The following is a 26,632-nucleotide window of genomic DNA, read 5'->3' as shown; positions in this document are numbered from 1 at the left end:
CTGTCTGTTTGATAACACCATACCTACTTATGCCAACTGCATATTGTGCACTACATCTTAGAGCCCAATCCTGAGCTCAGCACTGTTGCAAATGTGCCGTAAGGTACATTTGTGAGCTCTAACACTGGGCGAGTGCCTGTGCTAGCCCAGCACTGGCCAGCACTGGGCTAGCGCAGGATGGGTACTCGACCTCGGCCGCTCAGCATTCGCACGGACCGCCAAACCGTGGAGAGGAAAGTGGGGGCAGGGGAGAGGCAGGGAGGAGGCATTCCAGGGAGGGGGGATGGGGGAGGGCAGGAAGAAGGTGGAGAGGAGGCGTGATGGGGAGGCAGGAAGTGGGGAGAGGGCAGGAGGTGGCATGCTGGGGGGAGGGAGGGAGGTTGCTCCACTGGGTCCAGAGCCTTCTCGTCAGGCTTGGCGCCTGATACAAAGGCTCTTACCTTTTGGTCGGCGGTGAATCAAATTTCCCCATTGCGGGGCTACTCCCTTTACCCAGTGGCAGGGGACAAAAGTCCCCTTCTCCCGACGTGCCACCTGCAGCTGCCATGGAAGTGCAGGAAGCATGCCAGGGAGCTCAGGATTGGGCTCATAATCTTTCTTCAAACCCTTCAACACATGAATTGATATTCGGTTTTGTGGTTTTGAACCCATTCAGTAGAAACCTGAACATAAAGAGTGGCTCACCTGCACTTAACATATTTACACCCAGCAGTCAGTGAAGCAAGCTATACTGTAATTAATAAAGTAGAATAATAATAAAGTAGACTTTCTGCTAGAATGTGAGTTATATTTATTCTCCAAATAAAATGTGTTTCTTATCTAAGACTGCTCCATATTATCCTGGCTGTGAAACAGGGAATATGTTGCAAAGCAAATGATGTAATGTCTCTTTTATAAAAGAAACCATTATTTTCCTTTCCTGTGCTCCTTTCCTGTGTTTATTGTAGTTTCTGTTATTACCTTAACACTATAATCTCCAATGCTAAAAGTTATGCAGGGAAGAAAGGCTGCTGACCTATTTCTTCAACATTTTTATGAAAGGAAAGAAAAAGTGTGATTAATCATATTCAGCGTATTAGCTTGATAGAATCCTTACCACAGTCTCGTAAGGTAGGCATTTTTATCTCCTTATTGCAAGGTTGGGGAAATGAGACTGACAGGGGCAAGCATGTCTAAGGCCACTGTCTGGGGACAGACTTACCAGGCTTCTCTTCTTCCAACATGGCCCCCTCCCTGGTGGCGCTGACTGTACCCAACATGGTGGGTCCCAGGCACCCAACCAAGATCAACGCATCATTTCGCCAAGGGTGTGGCAGGCAATACTCCCCACAGTGTGGTTGGGGTGGCTTCCCCAGCTGGCCAAACTTCAGGCTTGCTGTCAGCAGTGGGGGGCTTGGCAATGGCTCCCAGCACACAGGAGGCTCCCACTTCTAGGGGCCACTCAGTTTCTTGGAGAGAATGACCGAGAGAAGAAGACAGAGCAACAAGGATTACAGTTGAGGAGGTGAAGAAGGAAGGAGTAGAGCTAGAGAAGAGGCCTTGGGGCATAAAGAAGAGCAAGCCTGTGATGAATGGCTGTTTAGTAGCTACAGGGACTACTTGGATGCTATAGCACAGGTCACATTCCCCTGGGGGAACCAGGATTGATCCAAGGAGGTGTCTACCAGCCAGGTGCAGAGAAGGCTCTCAACTTCAGGTGAGCAGCACCCAGACATTATGCAGTACATGTGGATGGAAAGAAGGGACACACTGTGTTTTCAGACCAAAGAGTAATGTTAGATTTACTCAGAGTACATGTTAGAGACAATATGGAGTTAGCAGAAATGTGAAGTAGAGCTCTTTAGAAACTGGCAACGCCATCCTGTGACCTGCTTGTTGTTTCCTAAGAAATGCCCCTTGTTTTAAGGAAAGATCACTGTAGCTGTCTTCGAAGAAAATGTTCATATGCCACCAGGTCCTGTTGAGCATTGTGATGTAGACATACATTCATATTCACATATGTATTTGTGCTGCTTGCAACTGCGGAAGAAGATGGATGCTTCAATTCTCGCTCTCTGGCTGAATCACGGTTACTACAATGCTACTAAAAGAATAATGTTTTAACCCAACTAAAAGAAAATGAAGAATTTTGATCTGTAAATTGATCCTTAGAAATTAGTGGGGTTTTTTGTTTGTTTGTTTGTTTGTTTTTAATTTGAAATGACTTGAGAAATGATTATTGGGCATGTCTAGACCTTTGAACTGAGTCATACTGCTTGGAGCAGACGTAATAGATCTTGGTCATTCATGTCCCAATCAAGCCTCCAGGCCAGATTTCTGTAATGCACTCTAGGTGAAGATATGCTCTATGCAAAGATAGTTTGGAAACTACAATTTCAAGGCTGGGTCACAGCCTTGTGGCAGAGCACAGGCTTCTTATACAAAAAGACCCAGGTTGCATCTCCATGCAGTGAAGGGAAACAATCACGTCAGGAACTCTGAAGATTTGCTGCCAATCAGTGTCCGTAACACAAGATAAAATTCCAACTTCCTATGCTGCTAATGGGTCCAAAATGTTTCTGCCTGGATGGAACCAGTAGATTGTGTTACTCCAGTTTTATACCACCTATAGTGCTCACCAATTTGTTTCCAAGCTCAATTTTTGGCATGTGTTTTGTTCTTAAGTCTGAAATGCCCTGGCACCAGAGTACCTCTATGAATCTGCCTGAGCAGCGCAATCCACTTCTGAGGCCCTGTTCTGAGTCCCCTTGCTGCCAAATATATGGTATATGAGAGACTGACAGCACAATCCTAACTTGCGCTGGAACAGACAGGCCAGCGGGCCTGCACTGTATCCAGTGCAAGTCTGGATCTGTCTGAGACTAGGCTTGAGGCAAGGGGAAACTTCTTCCCTTACCCCAGGGAGGGCCACAGCAGCCCAAAGTGGTCTGCTTGGATATGCATCACCTAAAGAGGTGGCGCAAATCCGAGCAGCCCGGGTCTGCTCTGGGCCAGCTGGGAACGGGGCTAGCATCCATCATAACTGCCAGATCCTGCCCCTGCCTTGCCCACCCACCCCTGGAATGCCTACCATCTGCCCTCCCTCCACCCCGAAATGCCTCCCTCCTGCCTGCCCTCCCTACACCCCCCTAGACCTCCGCACCAGCCAAGCTTGGCTGGCGTGAACTCGCATCTTCCCAGGGTCCATGTCGGGGACCTATCTCCCCTCAGAGTGGGGCGAAAGTGCTTTATGACACTTTTGTGACACTCTTCAGCCTGTGCAAGGGACTTGCGCCAGCTGAACAGGGGGTTGGGATTGTGCCCCGAATCTTTTCTCTTACAGCATCAAAAACTGGAATAACCTCCCAATAGAGTCCAACTGACCCCATTGCTTACTTATTGGTGGGTAGAAAGTACTTACATTTAGTAGAGCTGTTTCAGGTGTTTTCTTAAATAACATTTGTTGCTGCTGCTTTTAGATTAATTTGAGTGATGTGCTGAGAGATTGTCATTTGGATGTAGTGTTTTAATTGACTATTAGCTGTCTTTTTTACATTATAAAATGTTGGGATCCTAACACAGAAATAAATAAAATATGTAACAAAAATCAAGTTAGAAAATGTAGTAGCATTTTTTTCACATTTGCCTGGTTTTGTCATTGTGATTAGCTTATCCAATCATGAGTCATTGTCATGTGGCCCAATGCAACTGGGCATTTACGACAGCGCATCTAGCAATCTGACACCATAAGTGCCAGTGTGTCACCATTAATGTCATGCTGCCGTCATGCACGTTGGAGCTGCCAGCACAAACAGCCAGAGGCTCCATGCACCCTCAGAGACAGACCCAGCCCACATCAGATCAGGTAAGGGCTGTCAGCTCACATCTTGAGCAGTTTGGGGAGATTCGGGGTAGGGAGTAAGAGAGGGCAGGAGGCAGGACAGGGTGGATTTCAGCAGCACAGTGTGCTCCAGGATCCAATCCCCATTTTCCCAGCCTGACACCCTCCCCGCTTGGTTCACAAATTCCCCCATCGCAGATATCGCACCTGTTTTTGCTTTGTTTGCCTATTTGCAGTTCTCCAAACTTGTCCTCCAAACTGGTTCCTCTTCGCATCTGCTTGTTAGCACTAACAAGCAGGCAGGGGAAAGAGGGCTGGTGCAGAGCAATAGCAAGTATAGGGTTCACAGCTATCTGCAGTAGCAGCAAAAATGTATCCCCTGCGGATACTGGGGGAAAACTGTACTTAGGCCAACGAGCAAGCATTCATTATACTTAAACTTATATTTGCACAAACATCTATAACTATTCCAGAAGAGAGCAGTATAGATTTAACTTTTTTTTTTTTTTGCAATTGAATTTTGGCATTTTACTATTTTTTAAAAAAGATAGAACTTGCTAATTTGTGAATTATTTCTGAAAGAATATATTCTTTCCCATGAAAAAATAATTGGGTTACAATCCTGTACATTCTTGTTGAACACAATGGGACTTACTTCTGAGTAGACGTCCATAGGATTGTGCTGTTGATAAGGTAGATAAGGTAGATAAGGTTGATAAGGTACACCTTTCTTGTATCCTGTGATACCAGAATTTGAGGTGCAAAGAGGTTGAGCACATCTAAAACATGCCAACTATATCTGATGCATGTGCTCATATTCATTTTTCCGTTAAACATGCTATGAGTTGTCAACCACTGTAAAGCACCGCCGCGCACAGCCTGTATGTCATAAGCAATAGAAAGTTAAGAGTAGCAAGCTGGAAGTTTTAATGTGTTTTCGTCTTGTAATATAAAGCTCATTCCCAGAATTTCACTGGACCGTGTGGACAGGCCAACTGTCACAGCTGTCTATCAAGGCTGAATTAGATGAAGGCAGACAATGCTGGCTTTGTGGGACTACTGAAGCAGCAGCCTCAAAAGTTTCCATTTCTCATCCAAAGGCACTGTGGGAGCATTGTCTTCCCCCTCTTTGAAAAGAGAATGGAACAATTATGCTACTGAAATTCCACAGTGAGTCTGAAAGACTGTTTATGTCCAGCTAGGGAGACAGTGAAAACTGAAAGGAGTTTCATGACAGCAGGGGTGGAAGTTTCAGGATATATTCTTCAATGGTATGGCGGGCCTGACTCTCCCCACTTAGCAGCAATGTAAATCAGAAGGAAATCCACCAATGTTAATGGAGTGGAACTAGTAAGAACAAGCTTCTGTTATGACAGACATTTTTGTAAAACTGCTCCACTCTACACACCAGGGATTTTTATTCCGTTCAATCAAATGCACCTCCTATCCAAGTGGAAGGTAACGTCTGTCTCAAAAAGAAACAGCAACTTATAATGGTTAAAATTCGAGTGGAATACAGAACTGTGAGAACTGCCATTCATTCAACTTTGAAATCCTCTGTATAAAATTATAATACTGAGTTTTATTTTGGAACTCAAAAGAGACGAGCCAACAGCAGCATGAGCCCAGTTCTGTAAAGTTTCCACTGAGGAGAGCTATGTATATAGTTCCTTTTTATATGCATGTTTAAGGCAATTACATCCCCTCACCTCTTCAAGCAAATGATCTATAACTCTTAAGAAAAATAACCACCCAGATTTCCTTGGCAACTTCCCAGGTCAAATGTCGCTGCTAGAGATTATATCAGTCCTTTTTACTAATAACTCTTTCCTGATATTAAGAGCCGAGAAGGCTATATCAGAATAGTGTAAGAAATATACAGAGAGCAGCCCTGTGACCTGGCCAGAGTGGGTTCAAGACCTACCTCCTTGTCTTCTTTTGTCTCTGCTATGGACGTTGCCAGTCAGTCAGGCAAAAATTGAGTGTGATGTTCTTTATGGCAAGCCCCCTGAGCTGGGCTCGAAGCTGGCTTGCCTGATCCCCAGCCTGCAGGTCTGTGTAATGGAATACCTGCATCCTGGTTTGCCTGACAACCGTTGGGGATAACCTTGTGGCGATTTCCCAGTCCCTTTCCTGGCAAAAGAGCTCTATGCAGTGATGTGGCACAGGGTGGCAAACTCTTGTGGTTGGGAAGTTAATGTGTTTAGTCTACATTCCTGCCCTCTCCTGTTATGGGAAAATCCCCCCATTTTATTGTATTTCTGGTTATGTTACTTTGATATCATGAACAGGCCTTCATATATGAACGCCAGTAGGCAAAATGAACTATTCTCCCAGAAAACACTGGCCTACAAGCATCATTCCCACTTTGGTCAAGCTCAGACTTTTGGTTGTTTGTGTATTCCCTTTTCTCCCCTCACAATCACACAACTTGGAAGGGAACTGATAATCCTATGTTGTATCTCTAGCTGAATGAAACTCAGTAATCCTGTCAGACAGTTTTCCATTGTATCTTCAGTTTGTGTTTGCTTTCCTGAATGCAATTCCAGTAACTTCTGTATTTTGCACCAAAACATTGGATTATACCTGTATTTTGCATTAATTTAGGTAAACCTCACTTAAAGTTGCTAGATATCCTCTGGCACCAAAGAGCTAATCTGTGTTTTAGCTGACCGTGCTAGCCCTGTTTACCTGCATCCTGGTTGATTAAGAAGAATTCCCTTCATTCATACCCTAGTTACCTATTGATACATTAAAAGCAAACACCCTAAGTCACACATTTGTCCCCCAAACATTCTGCTTACACGTAAGCAACTTTTCAATATCCTTAAGTACTAAGGAGGTTTGATTAGCAAATGGTCACTCTCCTGAGTGCCCAAACATGGGGTCACTCTCCCAAGTGCCCTAACACGGGGTCACTCTCCAGGGGTCCACAGACGCTGCTCATAGAAACTGCTGCTCACAGACCAGACGTCCAGGCAGGTAGCTATGCCTTGCGCTTTGAACTCTTTCTCTTCCCTCACTCCCTTCTCTCCCCATTTTAGCTAGCAGCTGGGGTTGGCAGAGCAGAGATCCCTGACATCTTTCCCTACCATTCCTCTTTCTGATTTCTTTGGATGCACCAAATACACTCTCACAACACTGCCCTCACCACTATAGGACACTCTGGTTAGGGCATTACAATATTCCTTTACTGATTTCTTTTGGATATCTATGTTGTGTCCCTTTTAATAAAGCTGTAATCATTTATTGGAATATTTCTCTCAGGTCTCTTCTTTAAGTAAAGGGAATTTCTGCAGAACACTGGTCAGTGGTTCGCGTCACCCGGTGCGGGAGGCCAGCGCATCACCCCCATTCAGTGGGCGGGGCAACACTCCAGGTGGTGGGCGTGGTGATCTACCATCGCCCCGCCCCCACTGGTTTTTTGTCTGTACCTTTTGTTAAAATAAAGCTATTTCAATGCAGTTTGTTTCATCGCATTCTGCATGAAATTACACATTGATTGATAAATAACATGATGGTATTATTTTTGCAAACTATGATTTTAGTGATTTTGGTCACCAGTGGTGTCACCTTCCCCCAGGGTGTCAACTTACTAACACTTTATTGGAGCAGTTCTCAAACTTTTAGCACTGGGACCCACTTTTTAGAATGACAATCTGTCCAGGACCCATCATAAAGCAAATTAAAATTAACAATTATAAATAAAGTAAAATAAATAAATAAGGGAAAGTCAGCCCTGTTCCACCAAGTGAATTTTCTCTGTAGCCTGTCTGCAATAACACCCCCCCCTAAAAAAAAAAAAAAAGAATCAGTAAGATTTTCACCCCTACCCAGTACCCAGTTCAATTTAAGTTCTTATATTTCAAGCATATCACTATCAGTACCCACCTGGCTTTACAAGTCAGAGAGCCCAATCCTATGCCTATCTACTCAGAAGCAAGTCCCATTATAGTCAGTGGGGTTTACTCCCAGGAAAGTGTGGATAGGACTGCAGCCTAAAACAGAAAAAAATTCACATTACCTTGTCAAGCCTCTGTTTCATTCTTTTTATGGCAGGGGCCTATCTTCTGGAGCATTTGTTGAGCTCCAGTTGCATCAAATCAGGACCATTCTGGTGGCCTCACATTTCCTTTTGCCTGACCTGCCCAGCAGCCAAGGCACATTTGCTTAATCGCAAATAAACGCGACCACGTGGCTTAGTTTCACTTTCAATAGGGCTCAATACATTCGCCAGCTTGGAGGGAGGGACCTCCTTCTCGGGTGTTTTTGGGGGGCTACATTCATTGGATCAGGACCATTCTGGTCCTGGTTGGATTCCTCTCAGCCTGCCCTTTCAGACGGACTAAGGCACATTTGCCTACTTGTGAGTAAACGTGCGATAGGGCTCGGTTTCACTTTGCATTGAGCTCCATGCATTTTTTATTTTCCAGTTTTTTGCCAATAACATTTGATAGAAAGGAGATATTTCACTCTGGTTTTTTGCATTGCATTCTGCTGGAAATTCCACATCCAATGGTATATAACATGATGGTATTACTCCTAACCACTGCGAGTTTAGTGTGTCACCCTCCCAGTGCGTGTCACCCCCCTTACGCGTCAACCACTGTGGCCCGCACCCCCTCAACCTCCTAGCGACACCACTGACGCTGGTTCGCATCCAGTCTAAGGTTCCAGTGTTCCAGCAGACCCAGTGTACTAATACACAGTGTACAGTGTACTACAGCAGTCAGGCAGGTATCTGTTGGCAGTGTGTGTTTGTGTAAATGGCACAAGGGATTCGAACCCTGAGGGACAGGATTCCTGGTTGCACTCCGCTTTTACCCCCTTGCTTTCTATGCCATGGTAGTTCCTACCATACAAATCATTCTGGCATCCTCGTGTGAAGCAGGTTGTGTATGATGCGTGTTGTTGTCACAGTGGTGGCTCCCTGTGGTTGGCAATGGCAGTTGTCACTGCTTTACTCTTTTTCAAGGGGTGCTAGGGAGATTGTTGACCAAGTGGTGGCCACTCATTGAACCTGCATCTATCACCACCTAGATCGGTTCACTCTGGTAGCACTTCCCTGGCTACTAGTTTTAGAGGTGGGCATTTGTTGGGGTGCTTCTTGCACATCTGTCTGTTGTGAAACCATTACGTAAAAGTGTTGTAGAGTGTTTTTCAACACTCAAGTGAGTAAGTGGCACTGGCAAGAAAGCCTGTGCTGTTCCATGGGTGCCACATCACATCCGACAGCTGTGGGGCAGATAAGTGTTGTGCCAAATGGTGGAAGGGTGGGGGAGGGTGATGGGAGGGCAGAACCGAGGCAGGGAGGGGTGAAGGGAGGATAGTTCAAGCCTGGGAGTGAGGTGGGGACAGCAGAGCAGACCTTTGCCACATCCTAACCACATCCCAGGCCTAAAAGCCCTCCACAGGACTACTCGGGTCTGTGACAGCTAAATAGCTAGCACCTATCCAAGTAGCCTCATTGAGCAGATGGGGACACTACACAGGGTAAGGGAACAAATGTTCCCTTATTCCGAAGAGAACTCCCACCTGCTCAACTCCCACACCTGATACAGTGTGGGCCTGGTAGACTTGCTGCACCAGTGTTGGATAGGATTGGACTATCAGTCTCCATCCTGTGTTTGGTGAGTGCTGTCAGAGTTCCTATAGACCCTGAAGGAGTTACTGGATGATGTAGCTCCAGTGAGCTGTTCGGACTCTTGTTTTCCCTCCATCCTTTGTACCCTTTGTTAGTTGCCTCAAGAATCAGCCTAGCCCCTCACTGGAAAGCTACAACTGCCCCAGTGATTACGGACTGGATTAGAAAAGATTTTGAATATCACTGAGATGGCTACATTAACAGACAAAGCATTTCAAAGGAATGGCTTGGGTATTTCTGTCAAACTAGCAGAAAATTGTCTCCATTTATTTTGTATTCAACGTAATAATATCAAATCTGGAAAAGCATATTTTCTTGTAAATTAATGATGACGTTTTTGTTACCTTTAACAGTCTTGCAATTTTGCTCATATAATCAATTTTTGCAAATGTTTTGTCAACTGTCACATTTTATTTTTAGACCTGCACAGAGATTTGCTAATGGGTAATTTTTATCATTGGTTTATAAAGATGTTTTGCTAACCATTGACTTTTATTGCAGATATTTCTTATTTTATCAGTGTTTCATACTCGCACTGTCTTCAAGGTCACCAATGAATTCACTAATTACCTAAGGCTGCAATCCTAACCCACTTACCAGCACCGACATAATGGCAATGCAACTCCAAGGTAAGGGAGCAAACATTGCCTTACCTTAAGGAGGCCTCTGTGATTGCCCCCCAACTGCAGGTTGCAGCACCTGCCCCACTGGCACAGCTATGCCAGTGCTGGAAAGTTGATTAGGACTGTGCCCTAAGTTATTTATCATGTGTTTGAGTCATAATATGAATCCTTATGGCTGACACTTTGACTGTCCCTATAGCTGCACAAACTGTCTCTATAGCTTACCCTAATTTAGGGTTGTCCCCAGTTCTGTTTGGTATCTGCCGGGGTCTCTTCAGTCTCTTACAGGCTCTAGAAGTTCCTAATTTAATTGCTTCTATTATCAAAATCCCCTGCCTGCTGACTTTTATTGTCCTCTTATTGTAATCACTACAGTCTTGTGTTGCATCTAAACCTAGGGGACAATCCCACTGCAAGCCAATTACTGTAATCCTCCTGTTGCAGATATTGCTCCATACATGTGTTTTCCATACTGCTGGCAGATCCCCTCACCCCCACACATGGAGAATCGGTGTGAAGGCAACACATACACACTGCTGCTGCAGGACATTGACTAGATCACACATACACCCACAAACTTTAATTCCACATTTTATATGTAACATATTCTCTAGTTTCCATATTAGTGCCTTAGCATTTTTTTGGAGTTCTCATAAACTGTAGCCAGACCTGTAGTCAGTAACCAGTTAGTCTGGGCCTAGTTTGTACAGTGGCTTCCAACTTTACTGAAAATAGTACTACTGCTCAGTGCAGTGGCATCACTAGGGGGTTGCAGGGAGGTGCGGGCCACATGGGGTGACATGCTTGGGGGGGTGCAACACCACTACTGGCCAAAATTTTTAAAATCTTGGTACTTTTGAATAATACCATCATGTTATATGTCGGTTGATATGTAATTTCATGCAGAATGCAATGCAACAAAGTGTGTTGAAATTATAGCCAAAAGTTATAGCCAAAAAAACCAGTGGGACAGGGCAATGGTACATTACCATGTCCACCGGCCAGGGTGTTGCCCGCCCACTGCATGGGAGGAGGTCCATCGTGGAAGTGACGTGCTGGCTTCCCACACCAAGTTACACAAACTCCTAGTGACTCTGATGGCTCAGGGACAACTGCATCAGTTTTTTATAATGTCCAAAACCAGTCTCTGTTATTCAGTTAAGCGGAATTTGCCATTATGGATATTTTGGGAAGATCAGACTGTGTGTAAGGATCTGTACCTATGTACACGTATTTATCAGCAGCTGGATGGTGCTAGCTTTGTTCAGGCATTACTGTAACTGTGGATAGTGATCACCATCAGGTCTGGCCCATCCATGAGGCCAACTGAAGCAGTCACCTCAAGCAGAAGATTGGTGGGGGACACTCATGCCTTTCCACTTATTTACCTCCACTGGTCCTCTTTCTCCTTCAGTTCTCTGGATTAGAAAAGAATTGAATTTGATCTCTCAGAACCTGTAAAACAAGTGATTGGCACTGCATACCATGTGCTGGGCACTTGGTCTGATTCAGAATCATACATGCCATTCTCATAGAGCTAATAAACAAATGAATTAAAGAACCCAGTAATTGTGTTAAGCATAATATTATTAATTGCAGTTTAAAATGCTGAATGTCATTACCGGATGTCAGTTGTATATGTCTATGCACAGATCACTCTCATTGGAGTAGTAGTTTAATCTACTATTAAAAACATAACTCTTAATACAATTACAGGGTTCTTTGGGTCACAGGTTGACCATGAACTCTATGAGAGCAGCAGCACAGAGAGCATAGAACCAGGCTGCTAGAAAATACTTGAAGCACAGCTAAAGCAAATGGAAATACATCATTTTGTTTAGGTTGTGAACCTAGTGTGCAAGTTTTGTATTAAAATCTGCAACAATGAGTTGAAACAATGCAGTTGACAATGCAGCTTTTCTAAATTCTGAGGGCAAGCACATACTCTCTCAGCCTCCATTAGCACTAAACTAATTAATGCAGCTCTCCTATATGCTTGTGAACAGAAGCGTCTTTCTTTCACAGCTAGTCCCAAGTGTGATGTAAGAGTGATTGAGTATCTAATTACTCGATAATTGAATTTACACACTATACACTTTTCACTTGTTCAAGCTGAAAACCCCTTAAAAAAATTAATTGAAATTAAGCTACAGTGTAGTTGCAGAAATTAAGCTACTAAGGGTTGCAGACTGCACTGGGTGACACCATTGGGGGATGATACCAAAAGCTTTGGAGCCCAGTACTGACCACCCTGCCAGACTTTTCCAGGTATACCTGTTCCTGGAGCCCAGGTCTACCTGGCTTCCTGAGGTGGAACCCCGGTCTGCATACCTGGTAGACCTGCCTTCCAGTCAGCCCAGCTTTCTTTCACTCTCTGTGAGGCCAGATCTACCCTAAAGGAGGGTGGGAGATGGCCATTCAGACAGACTGAGCATACCCAGTGTTCTAGGGGCAAACGTGGCCCGTGAGGTGACACCAACCCTAGTGATGCCACTGCCAATGCTCTTTAAATATAACACAGTCAGCACACATTTTGTTCAAGGCTTACATTTCAGGCTTGGAGCATAAAGCTGAAATCGTGTGTAGTCAAAATTGCATTGAAAGTCTCGGACATCCAGGAAATCTTAGTGTCTTTAAAAATAACAAGTAGGGAACTGAACCACTTCATTCTTCCATCTTAGGCTCCCTCCAGGGTATATATTTAGCAAGTAGAATGGCAGGCAGAATTGCCTGCACTATTTAAACTGCATGTACACATGGAAATGAATAAGGTTAAGCCTTTATTATATTTTTATCCCACTTTCTTCCAAGGTGTTCCAGCCTTGGGAGGTGGGTTTGTTGGAGCAAAAGTGACTGGATCAAGGGCACCCAGTGTGTTTCATGACTGAACATTCTTTTGCATTTAGGGCTTCCTGATTCTAGTCCAACACTCTAACCACTACACTGCCATGAGCAGCTCTTCTTTTCATTTCTGATTTTTGATTGTACAGCTCTGCTGATCTCCAGAGCTTACCCATCATCAGTGAATCTCATTCTCTTTGGTATGCATATCTGAGAATGTAGAATTGCAGGGGTTAGAAAGATATAATCCATGGTAAATGTGCAGCTATAAAATACTTCTGTATTATATAGGCAAAATTAGAACCATCTGCAATATTTGACAGATTCTGCAACAAAACTGTTACAAATAAAAGTACAATTACATTTGAAAACCATCAGTTCAATTTGAATGCAGTAATATGCATTGTCATGTTAAATTATTAGGATCAATGCAGGAATGTCTCCCGCACTAGATGTTCTAGAATTCATTTCTAGTACTTTAATGACTCTTTTCCAAATTGATAGTTGAAGCACTTAGAAAGTTTTGTTTTTTTTAATCTTATGGACCATGGATCTTCTCTTTTCCAGCATGGTACTGTACATATTAGTGATTTGCTTATTCTCTGGCAGGCACATCTCTGGTTTTTTCTCTCTTTTCCATCAGGTCAGGCTGGGCGGTGTGTAGGCAGGGGCACAATCAGTCACTTCACTAAAGATTGTCTCATTTTCTTCTGGTGGCAAGAGTTCTAGAATCCTGGAACAAACAAGAGACTTCTCCCACTAAGGAAGAATCGAAAAGGGGTTACTGAGCTGCATTCTTCATTTAACCTTTGATATATTTTGTTTTAATTTCAAAGTTCTTATTCTTCAGTTGACCCAGATATTCCAGAATGTTTTTGTATAAGGCTATCAGTTACTTACACAGAAATGCTTTTCAACCCAACTAAGAGTATGTTTTGTTTCAAATGAAATTTACAGTTTATTTTATTTCTTTTCCACTCTAAAAATAAAATATAATAATAATAATAATAATAATAATAATAATAATAATAATAATAATAATAATAATAATAATAATAAATAGGGGCTTTGGGTGCTATCCCAAAACAGCCAGAAAAACACTTGAACACCATTGGGATGACCACAAGCACCATCAGCCAATCACAAAAGTCCTTCTTTCTAGGAACAGTGCATACACTCTGGCAATATTTGTAATGCAACAACATGAAGACAAAAAATAGCTACCTATCCTAGGTCCTTGGGAAGGATTCGATAGGTAGGTATCAACAAAAACCAGTCAAAACAACATGACCGTGCAAAAATATAATAATAATAATAATAATAATAATAATAATAATAATAATAATAATAATAATATTCTAGTACAGGGGTGTCAAAATGCGGCCCGCGGAAGCTTTGTATCCAGCCCTCAGGCTCTCAGCTGCTGAGCAGTGCTGAGGTGTTACTGCTGAAAGTGCAGCCCACATGAAAATTGGGCTCTCCCATATCTTGAAATATGAACAAGATTTGCGTGTTTTCTCTTCTGCCATTTGCAGCTAATGAGTTCCTAAATGAGAAAAAGTTGTCATTTTTGGTTATGATCTGTTTAATGACATCACCTCCTGCCTAATGACATCACTTTCGGCTCTCAACTGGCATCAAGAATGCTATTTAGCCCTTGGTATGAAATGAGTTTGACACCCCTGCTCTAGTAGTTCGTTTACCAGCACATTTATCCTCTGAGTGTCCCACTGTAAATGGAATTTTAAAATTATATCTGAGGACACAATCCTAACCAACTTCCCAGTACCGAGGTAAGGGCAATAGAGCTTCAAGGTAAGGGAACAAACATTCCTTTACCTTGAGGAGGTCTCCGTGACTGTCATCCAACTGCAGGATGCAGCACACGCCCCACTGGCACAGCTATGTCAGCGCTGGAAAGTTGGTTAGGATAGGTATGGCTATGCCTCCCTTGTTCCCCCTGCTCCCCTGAAAGAATGGATATACTCCTGCCTTCTTTAACTCAATTGTCTCCCTTGTATCAGTTTCTAGACTGTAAGCCCGTCAAGTCAAGGGGCCTTCCTTTTCATGCTGTGTAAAGTGCCATGGACATTGATGGCACTATAAATACATAAATAATTGGTCAATTGATTCTATGATCACTTGGGATCATGTTTTACTAGAATTACAGGCCAGAGATGTCTCATTGCACAGGCATGGGCTACACTGCATCCCATGGGGGAATTTTGGCTGCTGGAGGTCTCCTCAGCATAAGGGGACATTTGTTCCCTGGCTCCAGGGTAAGCACCAGCATCAGCAATGAGACATTTCTGACCTGTGCCAACAATAGTAAGACTGAGTTGACCCATGCAGACAGAACAGGCCCAGGAAGTGAGTTAGCATGAGTTAGATACAGCATGCACAGGCACTGCCAATCTCACCCCCTCCCAGACCCAATCTGCCCACCCCACTTCAACTACTCCCCATGCCACCCCCTCCCCACACTGCACTGAACTTAACCGATCTGGTGGATCTCTAGATGACTACCAGCATGTGCGGGAAGACTCTGGCCTTCCTGCCAGTACATCAGCTATAAACGCTATTGCAAAGCACTTTATAGTACTTTTGCAACAGCAGGTGCCAGACTGCCAGCAAAATGCATGTTCCACCACACAAAATTTAGTTAGGATTGGGCTGTAAGTACAAGATTGGGCCTTAAGTACTGTAATCTTTCAACCCAAGATTTTGCCCTGAAGAATCACCCCAGTGATTCTTAGGAAGGCATGGAATAATTCTCTTCACCTTAAAAAGTGCATGCCTGATCTAACATTCAAGAAACCCTGGCTTTGCAGGTAGAGATACATGTGAAATGCATTTCAATGAGAAGTGCTCTTCCATTGTTCTTGTTGCTGTCTTAATTTGCATTTGTATGTACAGAGACTGGCCCTTATCTGTCTTTTGCTTTTGCAGGCCTTCTACTGGGGCAATACTGGGGTCCTGGATAGCAGTAAGACCAGCCTTCTGCTTTAATACAAGATGATAAAATGAACTCAGTTTTAAAATGTGCAATTGTTCTTTCTTCATTACTTACTAGAAATCAATATTTGTACTTCCAACAGGCATATGTTTATATTTTAGAAAAACAGGAAAAAGAAAATAATGATTTATGGAAGCTTATTCCAATTATTGAGTTAACATATCAGAAAAGAACAAAATTCCAAAGTGCTAGATTTCCCCCTCAGGCAATTCCTTAGTGAAGCCAAGAAATCCAGTAATCAGGGAAGAATAAATATACATTGACTTGAAGCATCAAAGGCTATTAAAAAAAAGTCAAGTCTGCAGAAATCAGCTTCTCAAATTCAATCTTATTTAACTGGAATATATTGCAGCATCTATCATTGTTTATCAAAGCATACGAAACGGAAGCACTACAGAATATGTTGGAGAGAACAAGGTTCATAATTTTACCAGTATTACACAGGTTATGCTATACATCTTTCGGTGCGTGTTTTAAAGGGTTCATGATCACTGTATGGACGCTGAACACACACATGAAAATGTTAGGGATCATGCCTACTTGCATCTGCTGGCTCTGTACCCCACCCTTGCATGCATTCGACAAAACTTGTGAAAAAGCTGGCGTATATACAAACTATGCACTTGAATGCTCATTCACGTGAAGTAGAGTAGAACATGCATAGGCCAAGGTGGGCTGCAATCTTATACCTTCTCTATGTACAGGTATATAATATGTGTACAGACCTCATGATTTTGGCAGGATAGAAGTACAAGAGTGCACATATACAAAAGAGTTTTCTTCGGGGGGGGGGGGTTTAAAGTGAGTCTGACCAGTACCACACCTTTTCAATGTTTTGAAGGATGTGTGACAGAGTACAAAGACTTCTCTTTTTCTTATCAGCAAAACAAATCCTGCTTAAGTTGTCTCTCCTGTTCCTTCTCACAAATTGTTAGGTGCACTGTGCCCCTCTCCCCCCCCCCCACAGCGTGGTTCATATGTTTAAGTAATCACACATTCATACTTTCTTTTTGATTTTTAAAAAAGTGCTCATGCTGCTGAGCATTTTCTTCATTTTCCCGTTTGCCATGGATCTCATCCATCCCACTAGCTCATCCTACCTTTATGATTGTGATACAATGAAATTCAACCTCAATATTGCTGTTCAGAAGTGGAAACTAATTAGTGATTTTGCTAAAGTATTTCCATTTTAGAGGAGTCATAACTCAGTGGTAAAGCACCTGTTTTATATGCGGAAAGTTCAATCCTTGGCATCTCCTGGTAAGGCAGAAAATAATTCCTGCCTGAAACCTTGGAGATCCACTTCCAATCAGTATCCACAATACTAAACAGATGGAAGAATGAATTGATTCAATGTAAGACACCTTCTGTTCCTAGATCAGCCTATAGTCAATTTGGGAATTGACTGTAGCAGACATCTAGTAGTTGGTTGGACTGTTCTTCTTTGTAAAAGAAGTTACTTAATAAATACCTTTAAACCATTTCTCTCCCTCCCTCTCCTCATAAGAACAGCCCCACTGGATCAGCCATAGGCCCATCTAGTCCAGCTTCCTGTATCTCACAGCAGCCTGCCAAATGCCCCAGGGAGCACACCAGATAACAAGAGACCTCATCCTGGTGCCCTCCCTTGCATCTGGCATTCTGACATAACTCATTTCTAAAATCAGGAGGTTGCACATACACATAATGGCTTGTAACCTGCAGTGGATTTTTTCCTCCAGAAACTTGTCCAATCCCCTTTTAAAGGCGCCCAGGCCAGACGCCATCACCACATCCTGTGGCAAGGAGTTCCACAGACCAACCACACCCTGAGTAAAGAAATATTTTCTTTTGTCTGTTCTAACTCTCCCAGCACTCAATTTTAGTGGATGTCCCCTGGTTCTGGTGTTATGTGAGAGTGTAAAGAGCATCTCTCTATCCACTCTGTCCATCCCCTGCATAATTTTGTATGTCTCAATCATGTCCCCCCTCAGGCACCTCTTTTCTAGGCTGAAGAGGTCCAAACGCCGAGGCCTTTCCTCCTCTCTTCCCCTCATATCTTGAAACAATTTTAAACAGTTTCTCTTTTTTCCTATTTTGTTTTCAAAAAAAGCCTTGGTGAAAAATCTAACATATTGATTAGATAATGAATGTTTATGTTATATTTTAATAGCAATGGTATTTAAGCTATAAGTCACAAATGTCACAATGAGGGGCCACTGTAAAATTCAAACTACAGTAGACAAATGAAGTTGTGAGAGAGAACATCTTCTGTGATATGCATTCACTTTTTGTGATGTGGCTCCAAAATAGCAAAATTAATTCTAAATAAAAATGTAACCTCACATAGGATCAAATGTTAGTCTATATGGGACAAAATAATGGAAAGAAGTACTTTTTTGCAGTCTTCTACAACCCTAGCTTAACACAACCTTCCCCTGATTACATATTTGATGTGCATTTCTGTTATTTTGGATCTAAAATGGGAAGTTATATTCTACATTTTGGCCAAGGTAATGACATTATCTTACAGAATTATTTTTAGGTGTTGTTGAGTGGATTGAAATAGCTTCCTGTGTCAGATCAATATGTTTTAGAGGTATCTTCTTCATTCTTAAAATTCAAAGTCATCTTGTCACATAGTTTCTCTGTTGCTGAAATGTGAATTACTGGAAATGGCCTTAGGACATTATTCACTCTCAGACAAATGAAATTTGCATGAATATGTCTGTGACTTCCCCCTCAAGTAATCTCTGTGTCGGAATCCAGATGCATTTAAAATCACCCATTTCAAAAATAAAGTAATGGCACTTTGTGACTATAGAAGAAAAAAATATAATTGAAATTCTGGTAGGATGAAGGATTTGTCCACAACAGGGAAGCAAGCAAGCAAACAGAAAGGTAAAGAGAAAGCAGTGGGTTCATTGGACTGCACTGTTGTCTTCAACCTTTTCAGACCCAGGACCCACTTTTAACACCAAACTGCAATATAGGATCTACTTTCAACATTTCACTATGAATGTCTATCTTTTTTCTCCTCCCTCCTGAGTTATCAGAAGCTAGTGTGGGATAATTTCCCCTATTAACAGCTGTGTAGAAAAGAGTGTTTTAGTATGAAAAACTACATCCGCTAACATTCCCTCTTACATTCCTTCCATGCACTTAAAACTACAAAACAATGGGAGAGGCAAGGGGTGAAGCCTTCTCTCCCAGCACCCAGTGCAATTGGGGTGGAGGGAGGACTGAACTGCTTTTTAAATAACCAGATTTCAGATTCAGAATAACCAGACTACAGATTTCCTCCCGTTTGACTCAGGTACTGAAAGAACCAGCTTAAGCGAAGGGATCTTGGGAGATCAACCTGTCAATATTTTCAACTTGAATTCCCTTTTTAATTAATACATTGTAGTTGTTAAGCCCTCTACTTCTTAGGCTGGTTACTTTTCCACTATTACTCCTTCATTGCTAAGAAGTCCACACATACACAATTTTTTTTAATTAAAATACCACCAATCCTAAAATACCATGGAACCACCATGCCCATTACAGTATACAGTATATTTCCTGTGCTTTCTCTTCCAAGACAAACTACTGCATCCATATTTTTTTGTGCAAATGTACCAAGGTTCATCCAGAATTTCTCTCTATCTTATGCCACTGGCTGCAATGGTGGTTGTTTTACTTACCTCTATTGTTCTCCTTGTTGCTATTTGTCTCTGCTACTGGAAGGCAGCTCTTATGACTCTGTCACTAAGTGGCTGGGTTGGCCTGAAGTTATCGCCTAATATCCCATCACAGCCCTCTAGGAGTTCTGCCCCTTTAACATGAGTTCTCAGTCTTCGAAATTCTTCTATCTGAGAAAACAAGGAAACATATGAGTACATAAAATTATATATTAATTTATACTTCAGTCGCAGTTGTCACTATAAGGAAAACTTTGTCATGTTACCTCCAATTTAATGGCAATATGTCTTTTTATACCACTTGCTGGGAAGCAGAACTGGGAGACAGCTTTTGCTTTTATCTCATGCTTGTGAGCTTCCCAGGAACACCTGGATGGCCACTGCAGGAAACAGGATTCTAGACTAGACATACTATTGGTTTGATCCAGCAGGGCTGTTCTTTTGTTCTTTTCATTCATTTTATTTATATGGTTTATAGGCCATTTTTCCTGTGCTCACAGCATACAAACCCACAAAAAGTCGTGAAAATCAAGACTATCATAGTACAATAAAAATGTACTGTACAATAAACCATTCATAAAAAGTATGTATGAGTAGAATACTGTTCACAGCAGCAAAAAGAGTGATCCACTCATGCAAATCTCTCAGACAAATCGCTTTCCCCAAAAGAAGGGAAGAAATCCCCTTCTTTCTTCGCTGCTACAGAACAGAGCTATCCTCTTTGTGATTCACACAATCGCTGAGAAATTTAGAAATCATGTACAGGCAACCCCCTGTATTCACAGAACCAGCATCTGTGGATCGGTGCATTATACGCGGATCCAGCATTATACACGGATCGGTGGAACCACTATGCCCATTACAGTATATTCTCTCCCAGCAGGGATGATACAGGCTTTTCATACAAGATAGAATCCAAAGCACCTTAAAATGAAAACCCAAATTCTCTTTATAAGGTTCACAGGTAAATAACATATCTTCCGATATAATAATGAAATTATTTTCACTGGTTCAAGCTTTAAAAAAAATTCTGCATTTTCCCCTTCACCTGATCAAAAATAGCATTCCACATAGAAAAGATAATCAGAGATAAAGCATGGGGTATGGTGCAGCAAAAAGCATGTATGTCAGCAGATTTAACTCAAGATATTTCATAGAATCATAAAATAATAGAATAGTAGAGTTGAAAAGGACCTTCTAGGTCATCTGGTCCAACCCCCCCTCCCCCCACTCAGCACAGGTGACTACAGTATGCCTGACAAATGGCCAGCCATATTTTCTATGGGCTGTCGCATCAAAATGGACTTTAATCGTTGGAATTATAACAACTTGTGTGAACTAATCTTCCAATTCCACAAGATAACCACCATTGCAGTTGCTACACACACTGAAGTAGTCAGAATGAACTTATTTCGGTATGTTTCTTTATAGTATGAAGGCTGCAATCCTATGCACACTTAACTGAAAGTAAGAGTCACTGAACTCAGTAAAGCTTACTTTTTTGCAGACATGTCTACAGTTACACTGAAATAGATGGAAATACTGTATTGCTTAGATCTTTGTTCCTCAGAGTTGTGTTTTTGAAATCTTTACTCTCCCATTTCAGCATTGAAAGGCAGAATGAAGCAGTTTGCATTGAAAAGATGAGAGCAAGAGAGATCTGAGAAGTATTTGAAGATGTTTCAAAAGGAGTACTTCAGATTGTGAAGCTTTCTTGTTCACTGATTTTATATCTACTTCACTGGAACTCAAAAATAAATACATTAGCTGCTGAAGATTCCTGAGAAGGTGCGCATGAATAGGAGTGTGAATGCCTTATATATAAGTGACATTCTGCATACAAAAATTGATGAAATTGCACCCCAATAGCTTAATGTCATTGTGGTTTACAAATAAGTGATTTCTTCAACAGACTTCAAAGCTTTCCATCTCTGGAGTCTCAGGGAGATAAAGCAAACAAATGAGAAGAAAAGAATGGTTCACTCAAAATACCAATATTTCCAAGTAGTGCTTGAAGAACATCTAATAAATACACCTCAATAAGGGTTGCAAAGATACCCCACAAAAATATTTTTTTGTAAAATTTTAAATATGGAAAAGTCACCATATCATTTAAATGGAAGCACTTTCCATTCGTTACTCTGTACATTTTGGTAGAACAACTCCCAATGACTATAAAAGCCCATGAGATGTTGCTCATTTAGGAACAATACAACATCTCCAGGGAGCTTGTCTTCTATTTATTTATTTTTAACATTTTTATACTGCCCTTCCTCCAAAGAGCTCAGGGCGGTGCACAGTTGCTGCCCTGCTTTTGTTCTCACAACAACTCTGTGAGGTAGGAACTCTACCCAAATCTGTACAACAAAGTCATTTTCTAACTTAAGTCAATTCTAGAAGTGACAATGACTGTTATTGAACAGTGTGAGCCAAAAAATATAACTAGCTTCTGTGTCTCAGATGGAGTGGGGAGAAGGGCAGGTTGCGGTCCGGAAGGGGATGGTATCAGTGGCAGTGATGCAGCCAATCTCCTATCCCCCTTCCAGTCTTGATCAGCCTTCTTGGCTCCACTCAGACTTGGGCCAGCTAAATTTCTGGTGCAGGTCCAAGCAGACCTATGCAGGTAACAGAGATTTACCTCTGGACAAGAGAGCAGATGTTTCTTACCCAGGAGAGACCTCCGGGGCTGCCCTTTGCCCACAAGATGCAGCACACACACTGGTGGGGTGGCTGCTTCTAGTAGTTAGTAGTAGTTGGCAACCTTCAGTCTCGAAAGACTGTGGTATCGTGCTCTGAAAGGTGGTTCTGGAACAGCGTCTAGTGTGGCTGAAAAGGCCAATTCGGGAGTGACAATCCCTTCCACACCGGGAGCAAGTGCAGTCTGTCCCTGGTCTGTCTCCCTGGCTATGGGCCTTCCTTCTTTGCCTCTTAGCCTCAGACTGTTGGCCAAGTGTCTCTTCAAACTGGGAAAGGCCATGCTGCACAGCATGCCCCCAAGCGGGCCGCTCAGAGACCAGGGTTTCCCACCTGTTGAGGTCCATTCCTAAGGCCTTCAGATCCCTCTTGCAGATGTCCTTGTATTGCAGCTCTGGTCTACCTGTAGGGCGCTTTCCTTGCACGAGTTCTCCATAGAGGAGATCCTTTGGGATCCGGCCATCATCCATTCTCACGACATGACCGAGCCAATGCAGGCGTCTCTGTTTCAGCAGTGCATACACGCTAGGGATTCTAGTTTGTTCCAGGACTGTGTTGTTTGGAACTTTGTCCTGCCAGGTGATGCCGAGGATGCATCGGAGGCAGCACATGTGGAAAGCGTTCAGTTTGCTTCAACAGGAGAGTATTTGATAGAATTGGGCTATGAGTTGCTTTGTGTTTTGTGTTCAAACAATATGTATCAGTGATTATGTTGGTTGGTTGGCAACCTTCAGTCTCGAAAGACTATGGTATAAGCCTAAAGCACCTGGTATTCCCAAGCGGTCTCCCATCCAAGTACTAACCAGGGCTGACCCTGCTTAGCTTCTGAGATCAGACGAGATCAGGCATGTGCAGGGTAATAGTTCTGTCGAGTGATTATGTGAAGGTACACAATGACAAAGCACTGAATTCAGTTTTGTTCTAAGATTTTCTTTTTTTCCCCCACTTCTTTGCTTTGGTGAATAAGATTTTTTTAATGCATCAGATAAATGGTAACAATGCTTTTTTTCATTTTTGACCTTTTGATTGCTTCCAGTGACACAGAAGGTTTAACCTTTATTTTAAAAGCCATGTAATGACTGATCTAAGTAGATCTTCAAGATGATGCAGGTATAATGCCCTGCTATATATTTGCACGCTATAACATTTCACTGAGACTTATAGTCTAAGGTCATTATAAGTACAACCATTACCTGAAGTTGGGAAACAGTCAAAGGATATCTAAATAATATCCACATAACACTTTCGCTGCAGGGTGGAACTGTGAGGGAGCCTTCGTACACCCAATAATCTCGTAGCAGCGGGTCTGAAATTGAAAGGACAGCTTAGTTTGAAAATAGCAATTAAGGAATCATAGCTATCTATTTTTATTCTTTAAATTGAGAGTATTATTCCAATCTTCAGTCCAGCACTGCACCAGGTGCAGCCCATGCTAAAGCTGCTGTAGTCTTTTCTGGAGATACCTCCTCTCCAAACCAGATCCCAGTTCCCAGATCTGAAAGAGAATTGGGCAGGCTGGTGTACTGACATCAAGACGACTGCCCAGCAGCATCTGAATTGTTCACCTAGATAAGTGTTTGATCAAAGTTGCAAGATCCTTTCGCATGGGACATGAACTTACAGCATGATTCTTCCCAACATACATTTCTCCCTGTGCAAGGGTCTCCTTTCGTATGAGAGAATCCTACAGCTCCAGGCTGGTTGTGGGAATCCACTGTACAAACTGAGCACGACAAAGGAGATCAGGGACCCAACTGTGCCACCACTATGTGGCAGCACTGTGCAGGGAGTCTTCCATTATCAGGTTATAGCCTCCTGCCTGGGAACGTGTGAGCACAAACATGATTCAGCAAACAGGAGCTGCATCTGCAAGCTGCTTTTGGGGGGGGGGGGGGGGCTGAATGTATGCATTAGTGTGAGCATAGTGTGATGGCCTCAAGAATCTGTTGTGGTAAGAAGAGACTTCCTTTCCCAGATTATCTTCCTTTTGGTTTCTCCTAGGTCTGGGGTCGGCAACCCGCTGCTCCGGAGCCGCATGCGGCTCTTTCAGCCATCTGCTGCGGCTCCAGAGTCCGGGTGAAAGTGGCGAAGGGGGTGACAGAACGCCTCTCTGTCACCCCCTTTGCTAAACTAATTATGCAGTCCCCCGTCTGCCCTTGCCCCCCAGCCTCACCCCCCAGCTCCAACGGAAAGGAGGACCCACAAGCCGGCCGGGTTGGTTGCCAAGAAGCTGCTCCATGCACAAAGATGCACAGGGGCGTCCCAAGCACTGCCGCACTCCCCTCTTCCAGTGCCCACATCGCACACCTCAACGCCTCTGGGTGGTTGGTTTGAGCTGCAGCCTGCAAGGAAGGGGCGCGCGGGAAGCTGCCGGTCCCCCAGCTGGGCAAGGAGAGCGCGCGACCCTGGAGACCCCCAGGAGCAAGGTGAGGCGCGCGCTGCCCACTTGGGAAGTTTGGCACCAGTGGAGAGCCTCTCCCTGCAGGCGGCGGGGGAGGCGCAGAGAGCTGGCTCGCTCCCTGCGCAGCTGTACCAGGGCACGCAGCCTGCGCTGCAAGGGGGTTGCTCTCTGGGGGCTGCAGTGCTGGAGGGGGGCGCAACATGGAGCTTCCAGGCTGCCCACCAGTGCCTGCCACGGGGCGTTTCTTTCCCACCACATTGCACGACACACTGCTGCCTGCTGGTGCATTTGGCTTGCAGCGGAAACGCGGGCTTGGGGAGGGTGTCTCCGCCTGCAGGCTCTCCCTGCCCCTTTGTTCGTGCCCTCCCCTTGCCATGGCTCAGCCCGCTCATTGCACGGGGGGGGAGAAGGAGTGTGTGGGGTGTGTGGGGGGGTGGGTACGTCTGAGTGTGTGTGAGTGAGTGTGGGGTGTGTGTGTGAAAGGGTGGGTGTGGGTAAGCGTGAGTGTGGGGGGGGGTTTAGATGTCAAAAGTGTTTTGTGGCTCCGGACGTTTTCTTTTCTCTGGAAAACGGGTCCAAATGGCTCTTTGAGTGTTTAAGGTTGCCTACACCTGTCCTAGGACAATTGTTTGTCTCTTGCATAATCCAAGCATCTGACTGCTATCTATTAATCACAAAGGTGCGAGGTAAGAGCAAAACAAGGCAGCTTGTGGCACCTCAAACTTTAACAAATGTATTTCAGCATAAGCTTTCATGGGCTACAGTCCACTTCACCAGATGTATCAGTTTTCAGATGCAGTATGGCACGCAGGTGTGTTTCCATGTACATTTACACATGGATGCAGAGAAACAAATAAATGTACCTGAAACCAAGAGTGTCAGTAGAAAATTAAAGTGGTCAGTGACAAACTTAAGTATAATGGATAAGAACTGGTGATAGTTCACAAGCAACAACACAAAGAAACCAGATGAAAGTCTCAAGACCTTTTCAAGACCTTACTTTAGAAAGCAGAAATTGACTTTAGAAAGCAAAATTACTAGGAAATAAGCAGCGGTGTAGGGATAAATTTTCAACTGCAGGAGCTTGTCATTACACACCCCCATACTGTAGCCATGTCCCATTAAGTTTAGAACAAACAAATAAAATCAATATTAAATTTATCCATTAGAGCAGGGCTTTTCAGACTGGGGCATCATGATGTCCCAGCCTGTGGGCCCTGGCCTCTGCCCCCCTAAGGGGCGGGGGCAGCAAGGAGGCAGGGAGGCGGCAGCGGCGCAATCCTGGGGATCACACCGCTGCCTTCTCCCCACTACTGCTGCCTCCCCCTCCCCACAAAAACTTAGAGTTCCTGGAGAGTTTGAAAACCGCTGCAGTAGAGTGCTATCTTCTGTCACTTATTTCCACTTTGAAACTTATTACACTAAGGGCGGAATCCTAACCTGGGTTTGAACTGGCGCAAGTCCCTTGCACTGGCCCAGGAGGGTTGCAAACGTGCCATAAGGCACGTTTGCGCCTCCTCAGGAGGAAGCTGCGTCGGCGCAAGGAGATGCGCCAATACACAGAGGCTGAACCCAGCCTCCATGATGGCTTCCCCACTGAGTCTTGTGTCAGGGGGAAATGTAGGTGTCAAGGAGGCAGGGAGGAGGCAGGAGTGAGGTGTTCCTGGGCGGGAGGAGGGCGGGCGATAGGTGGCTCCAGGACGGGCGGGCAGGTAGTGAGAGGCGGGGCTGGGATCTGGCAGTTATGCCGGATCCCAACCCCCATTTCCAGGGAGAACGGAGCGGTTTCAAGCTGCTCTGCTGTCCTCAGACGTGTACCACCTCAAGAGGTGGTGCAAGTCTGAGAAGACCCATAGGGGCCAGTGGCCCTTACCCAGAGGTAAGGGGAAATGTTTCCCCTTACGTCTGGCTGAGCTGCTTCTGGCCACTAG

At 43.8% G+C, this 26,632-nt stretch overlaps 1 protein-coding gene and 1 pseudogene across 1 annotated transcript in view; both read right to left on the bottom strand.

Annotated features, from left to right (window-relative positions):
• Positions 1-13,419: 13,419 nt before the first annotated feature.
• CA8 (carbonic anhydrase 8) overlaps positions 13,420-26,632 on the bottom strand; it is a 52,763-nt gene continuing 39,550 nt past the window's right edge. Inside the window, exons 7-9 of the mRNA XM_066625953.1 lie at positions 23,494-23,606; positions 19,610-19,777; positions 13,420-13,687 (exon numbers count right to left, since the gene is read on the bottom strand). Of these exons, the coding sequence (XP_066482050.1) occupies positions 19,643-19,777; positions 23,494-23,606 (248 nt within the window). The 3' untranslated portion in view covers positions 13,420-13,687; positions 19,610-19,642. The remainder of the gene's footprint in view (positions 13,688-19,609; positions 19,778-23,493; positions 23,607-26,632) is intronic.
• On the bottom strand, positions 23,055-23,173 carry LOC136650856 (5S ribosomal RNA; annotated as a pseudogene).

This window comes from Tiliqua scincoides, chromosome 4 (assembly GCF_035046505.1).
Source record: "Tiliqua scincoides isolate rTilSci1 chromosome 4, rTilSci1.hap2, whole genome shotgun sequence".
NCBI lineage: Eukaryota > Metazoa > Chordata > Lepidosauria > Squamata > Scincidae > Tiliqua > Tiliqua scincoides.
The sequence above is the reverse complement of the archived record's forward strand: the minus strand, read 5'-3'. Positions and strand labels throughout refer to the sequence as shown.